The sequence below is a fragment of the Tachypleus tridentatus genome, chromosome 1 (assembly GCF_004210375.1).
Source record: "Tachypleus tridentatus isolate NWPU-2018 chromosome 1, ASM421037v1, whole genome shotgun sequence".
Classification (NCBI taxonomy): Eukaryota; Metazoa; Arthropoda; class Merostomata; order Xiphosura; family Limulidae; genus Tachypleus; species Tachypleus tridentatus.
In genome coordinates this window covers 50,180,297-50,187,368 of record NC_134825.1, presented here as the reverse complement: position 1 = coordinate 50,187,368, position 7,072 = coordinate 50,180,297, and the positions used below count along the sequence as shown (strand labels likewise).

The window sequence follows — 7,072 nt, the reverse complement described above, 5'->3', positions numbered from 1 at the left end:
CTGAAAAACAAAAGTCAGAAAGATATAGTATTAGAAAACCAATTAAATTACACTTAGATTTAAGAAAAAAAATTAACTGGGAAAAACTAATCAAACAGCTAAGACAAAATTAAATTGTAAAAAAAAAGAGCAAATTGATGTTAAAATAATTGTCAGGTAACTTAGCAAAGTTGTAATGTATTTATAGGTTAGTTATAAACAACTTTAAAATAATATGTTTTAAGATAAGTACACTTGATGTTTTCTGAGCTAACATTAAAACACTGTTGTTATTACTGTATCCACACATGAAAGTTGAAATACACAGAATAATCTAAAAATTAAGAAATAATTCCACAGTGATGAATTAATCTATCAAAGTAAAAATAATGACATACTTAAAATATTTATTCTTTTCAATCTAAAATGTCATAAAACTAGTTTCAACTTATTTAAAAGGTGATTTGCTGTTATAGTTAAACAGTGTTTTTAAATGTATGCACCTTGCATAATTTTACTCTTTTGTCTTTAAATAAAATTTTATTAGTTCAGTGACATGTAAAACAAATATAATTTTCAAACCTGAAGATCAAGATAAAGTAAGTTAACACAATTCTACTATTAACATTTAGAAAAACTATTTCCTTATATGTTTAAAAACTGTTCAATTTTCCATCTTGAAAATGTTAAAAAATTGTCTATGCTATCGGAGAAAAAACAACTAAAAGATTTAAATGTGCACAATATTTCACTTGTGTTCGTCCTCACAGTTCCATGAGAAATGTTAGTCACAATAAATATTATAATATTTTTTCACATTAATGGTGTATTAATGAAATACAATACTGAACAATGAAAATACATGATGGGAAAACAAGTTATAAATTATGCATATATTTCATATAAGTTTTCATAGTTTACCACTACCTATTTGCTAGTAAGTTTATTGAATGCCACAAGCTGTTTGCATAGATGTCACAATACTTTTTTTTATTACAGTGATTTTCTTGGCCTCTTAGATCATTTCTTTTACTAATTTCTACTTGTCTCTCCACATGATTGGATCACTACTTTCAGGCAACAAACAATCTGCTAGTTCAGTAAGCAAGTTCTGTAAAAAGTAATACTTATACTAACACTACCATAGTATGATATATTATCACCATCAGTCATCACATGTTTTCAACACCTCAGTTACCAGCAGAACATCATTATGTAGTCATGTAAGAATCATAAGACCTTAGTTAAGGCATTGTAATGTTCAGTTCATCCATCATGTATCTCATAACAGCTGGAATGGGTATCAACACTTTTATTGATGAGTGGTGAACAACGTTTCTACCTTCCTAGGAAGGTTGTTCTCCATGTATCAATACCCCTACCAGCTTCTGTGAGATACATTTTTATTTCATGTGGGTTTTTCATCATCAAGAATTCATCCATCAGTCAATCAAGCATATTTATTTGTTCAATTACCACAATGGTATTGTAAATTAATAACATGCAAACATTTTCCACAATTCAGTTAATATCACAATACAGTGTTTTGTCACAACCAGTTCAACAAGCTTAACTCCACTCAACTTCACAAAACAATGGATTTTATACACCAGTCAAACAAGAGGATCTTTCAGAATATTTCAATTAATATTGCTGTAAATTACTGCTACCAATAAAACAAGCATCTTTACCCCCACATAATGTACCACAACATTGTACTTTATTATCACTAGTAAACCAAGAATTTCTAGTACCTTGGTTAACAATATGATATTGTACTTTACATCATTACTCAACCAAACGTCTTTCTATTCTCATTTAACACCACAATATTGTACTTTTATACCACTAGTCAACCAAACATCTGCAGCAGCTTACTTAACTAATACACCTTCCTATCTCATTACATCACAGTACTCTACATAATGGTCAATAAACTAATAAAACAATGTTTATTTAAGATAAGAAGATATTACTATCTATGGCCAAGCTTAATGTGTCTCACAGTACAGCACTAAATGATTATTCCAGTTTGGAGCCATGTCAACATAGAACAATTTCACTTAAGTCACTTGTAAGGAATATCACCTTACAAGAGCTTTATTTGAATATAAGTTATTAATTAAAAAGAAAATTAGAGATGTTAAATTGAGCATTTTTTATAACTTTTTGGTCAATGAATTATTAATATTATGCCTCTACCAACAAACCTCTAACAATCGCTCTCGATAGTCCTCATCAGGCTCACTTTTTATCTGTTGTGGTACAGGCAAATGACCCCATCGAAGCATTAATTGCAGATCATTCACATCCATCACAGTCAATGGCTCGAGGTTGTTGTTGTTAATTTGTTCAACCAGATATTCCACATAGTGAACCCTAGTGAAGGGGACAGAAAATGAGCATGCGTGAACCTCTAAAAATACAGAACATTCACCTTGATAAGTTTTTCTCGGTATTGTTCCTCTGAATCCTGCCGTGATTTAACTGGAAGACAAAGAGTGGCTCTTTTCAGAACTAGTTCCAGCTCATCAATGTTGAAGATGGTCAGGGGATCAATGTTGTGTTTCTTCACTAATTCACCTAGGTACTCCACATAATGTAGTCTGTAAATTAATAAAGGGACTTTCATCCAGAGAGTGGGCTTTTTTTTTGTTACATACATAAATGAAGGGATAAAAATACAACTCTTTGAAACTGTTACTTTATTAACTTTAAAACTTCCCTTCATGATTTTAGGAGAATTTTATTATATCCATATCGCTAATCTTAGACAGAGATTGCTTCAGTTTCCCTAAAAACAAATAGAAGGATCAACTCTCACACTTAAAAAAGTGTAAAATAATGTTCTTTTTAGAGAACTCAGTCAAAATTATTGTAATCAAATGTCAATGGAAACAACTTTTCAAGTTTTTTAGGAATTTCAAGCTGTCAACAAAAGGCAAAATAAAGTGTTTAAGATATGAATCTACTTTTACTTTAAAATGCACTAAAACAATATTTCAATCTTCATGATGTTTCTTATTATATCTTATCTTGAAACAAGAAAATTTAACAGTTTGTCATATAGGATAGTTAACCAATGAGTTACTCTCCCTCTCAAATAATGCGAAAGAAATTTTCCATACATGGTACCATATTCATCTGACTTTGTAGTGTACTCATCAGCAAACTGTGAAACAGCATTATGACATGTGGATATTGTGACCACTTGAGGGTCAAATGAAATAGCTTTAGTGATAAAAGCAATAGATGGAATCATAAGGCTTAAACATGATGGATTACAACACTTTTCCAATTACACGTCATCTTGTAGTGTGTTTTTAATGCTATAGCCTATTATTTGAAATTATACATAGGAACTGGATAGGTATATTTTTGTACCAGTTATCAGATTTATCACAATCAACACTGATTCCATTTGTAACATATAAGAATTGCAAGGACTTCTGCCCCAAATGCTATCAATAATTAAATATTAATAATGTTTCTCTTTATAGAATCTACATGCAGCCAGTGACTTTTAGAGTGAAGATATCACTGACCTTCGATAAGTATGTGTTTTTTTTTCTTACAGCAAAGCCATATTGGGTTATCTGCTATATCCATTGAGGAGAAGTGAGCCCCTCATTTTAGCATTATACATCTGTAGACTTACCACTGTCTCAGTGGGGGACTTTGTTAAGTAACAAGAAGTAATCTGTAAAACATGATTGTTTCTCGTGTTATATTTGTGACAGTTATTGAATCTCAAAATATTAAAACTTTATTGCATCATATTTTAGTTCAAAACAAATCTATAGCATAAAAACATCAGAAAAGAATACAGCAATAAGTAATAAACATCTTGGGGAAAAAAACTATATTCAGGAGCGTTTATAAAAATTAACAGCTTTAACACTGCATAAATACATTAATAAAGTCTGTATGTAGAAATATAATATATGAGCACTGAGAAAAATCTGTGCTTAAAAAATGTACTAAAGTATTCTAAATACATTGGCTGAATAATTTTCAAAACACTGGACAACTTCAACATGTTTATGTTGTACTCAATAATTATACATTTTAATACAGTTAAGTAACCATGACCAAAGAGAAAAAGAATACCACTACATTGTAGAAAGCTGCATTATCTATACACAGGTGTAGTACACTGTATTGTACTATACTACACTATCCTACATTGTAATACAGTTTATTCTGGCCCAGTATGTAAATAAACACTTGTTAAATACTGTAAACCTAATTTAGAAATCTGCAATATCTTTATGAAACCATAGTGCTCTTTTTTTTCATTTTCATGTTTTGTATATATATTTGTTTCCAGAATATTTTGTGTACATTTTTAACAATGAAAAACAGGAGCAAATAGTAAACATGTAACCAATTTCAAGGTGAAAATGTCTTCAACTAGTAATATAATTTATGTAACTTGATATTGTTAAAAACAAAAACCCACAACTGTGAAATCTCTAAATATCTGATGCACTTAACACTATTCCTGAATGTTTTATTCCTACCTAAACTCCCTGCTCTAAGATATATAGTGTTGTAAACAAGTCAAGCTTTTGTACACAAATGCAAAATTTATTTTAACCATTAATCTGCATGTTTTGTCAGTTCTGTCACCAAAGTGAGTTTAGTAACACATCAATTATATTTAATTTGTTAATTAATTGAGTCAATCAAAAGTAAATTTCCCAGTGCTACCTGAGTGACTTTCAACTGCCAGAGATCTCGGATCTTTCAGAATATCTTAGGCAAAGGCAGAACAAAGATAATTTTTATTTTGCTAGACCTCTACTAAAATTCACATTTTTCCATACTGAAAATATATTTCATCACACTTTAGCTTTATCCTGATGAAAAGTTTTCTTCTTTGCCTGTATGTATAAGCATTGGTATCAATTCTACCTCACTTGCTTCAGTCTTTACACCCAACTAAATTGTCCCTAGTAGTTTTAATCCTGTAACTATCTCTACCTACATCAGTGTGCCCTCTATACCTGATCTGCATATAAGCTTTCCGTAATTCTTTCTTATTCACATTTTTGAAGACTGGTAAGATTATTGGAGCCAAATACTGTCTATTGTGGGGAGAAAGGGCAGAACAGTATGATATGAGGTGAGTATTATTGGAAATACATTTTCAGTGTAGGAAAACATAAACTTTCAAAACACACTTACCTCCACTCCCACTTTAACTAGAATCCAACATTGACAAGGTGGAGGGGATATTCAGGGCAAAATGAACACAGAAAACATCTACATAAAAAAATAGGTGTGCAAAACTGAAATATGATAAAGCACACTAGTGTGAGTGTGCACTACTTCTGGAACAGTTATGCTCTTTGCGCAAATAAAGTAAAATCTAAAATGGATGATAAAGACTAATGAGCTACATTATTCATTGTTCATTATCATGAGTTTTATCCAGTCTCCAACCACACAGACAAGTGGAATTGGATGTTGCATGTCAAGCCACTGGAATTACAAAGAAAATGAAAGTAACACCTCAGTGGACAAATCCTCACTCCAACCCAAAGAAGCACAAAATGCAACAAACTGAAATGGTTGTTATGAACTTAGGCGCCTAACATGAAAGTTATAAAATGTTGCAATGTTGAAATTATGAAGGGAAGGAACATCATACGAGACAAGTCTTATATCCAACCAGAAAAAGAACAAAATGCAACAAACCAAATTTGGAATTACAGAGCTAATTCATGCCTCACTCAACCTGAAGAAACAGAGATCATCCCAGCCTGGGATTATGAACCAAAATCCTAATTCCTCAATCTGGGAGGCAAGGCAACATTTTCTGTTCCCAGAATTATGAGGAGAATGTTGAATTAATGGCTCACAGATGTCATATTCTGTGTGTGGAATTACAAGAAGTCGAGGACCTTCTTCCATGATCGTGGAAAGTGATATGATGACTAGAAGAAAAAAAGAGAGCCACACTCAAATAACTGGATAGAAAAGTGTCATTTCTGAACCAGAATTACAAGAAGACTCCCACATAGGCTGGTCTAGCTCCCCACCAGACAGCTGGGAAAACCATCCAAGTATAAGTGTATTCAGCTTTTCCCTCTTCTCTTTAAGTGGAATAAAGAGTGCAAGCATCACTCAGGAAGAACAGACTTCTGTATACCATTCATGCAAAAGAAAACTATTCCTTAACATTTTTGTTATATAAGTTGTTTGTTTAAAATTGCAATCTTTTTATTTTGATAAATCAGAACAAGATATTAATTAAAAACAAATAAACTACAAACAGAAATCTGATTACAGTAAAAATTATTTTTGAAAGGAATTTAACACCATAGTATTATAAAATTTATTTATAAATTGTCACATTCTGCTTCTGGATGTGACAATTTAATATTAAAAGTTGAAGTGGATGCTAAATTAATTTATATCCTTTCTTGAATGGTCAATCTATGATCTAAGAGAAATAATAACATGACACTTACCTACACAAACCTGCATGCCCTTCAAGTACTTCTTTACCACAGATATCATCTACCAAACCAGAAGGCATCTCTTTTTGTTCCATCACTTGACAATACTCCTTGATCTCTGTTCCTTCTGGGGGTTCTTTATTATAAGGTATATTGTAGGCCTAAAAGCAGAAATTTAAAATTATATCATTAGACTAGTTTTTCTTTTTAAAAATGTTAGTGATATGTTAATATGTATATAAAAGTTTCTCAAAAAAAAGCTTCAGATTATGTTCTAGATAAACATCTTGTTATTGGTAATACTGAAAACTTCAACAAAATATTTATATGCATATGTGTAGCAGCTGTTTTGAGATCCAGTAACAGTAAGACTATTACATTCTAAAGATAAACCTAATAACTGCATATTTGAAGGCCTGTTATATAAAAGAATAGACATGATGATTTGTTGCAACTGGAAATAAAGAGACAATTTTCCTGCAAAGATGAATAGACAAATATTTTGTTGAATGAAGTCAAGAAAGTGAAAAATGGCTGACCATCAAGTAGAATACCTCTATATTGTTTAAAGGAGTCAATGGTACTTTAATAATATTTCAGTAAAGTACTGTAAACAGTGGAGTAGT

General features: G+C 31.2%; 1 protein-coding gene across 8 annotated transcripts in view; it reads right to left on the bottom strand.

Annotated features, from left to right (window-relative positions):
* LUBEL (Linear Ubiquitin E3 ligase) overlaps positions 1-7,072 on the bottom strand; it is a 91,089-nt gene that overhangs the window by 3,484 nt on the left and 80,533 nt on the right. For 6 of the 8 annotated variants that reach the window (XM_076496575.1, XM_076496581.1, XM_076496590.1 and 3 more), the window contains 2 exons: positions 6,459-6,607; positions 2,417-2,585 (listed from right to left, as the gene is read on the bottom strand). In XM_076496575.1, the coding sequence (XP_076352690.1) occupies positions 2,417-2,585; positions 6,459-6,607 (318 nt within the window). Of the gene's footprint in view, positions 1-2,189; positions 2,359-2,416; positions 2,586-6,458; positions 6,608-7,072 lie in introns of those variants that run through there. The other 2 variants (XM_076496605.1, XR_013026812.1) reach the window with 2 other exon arrangements.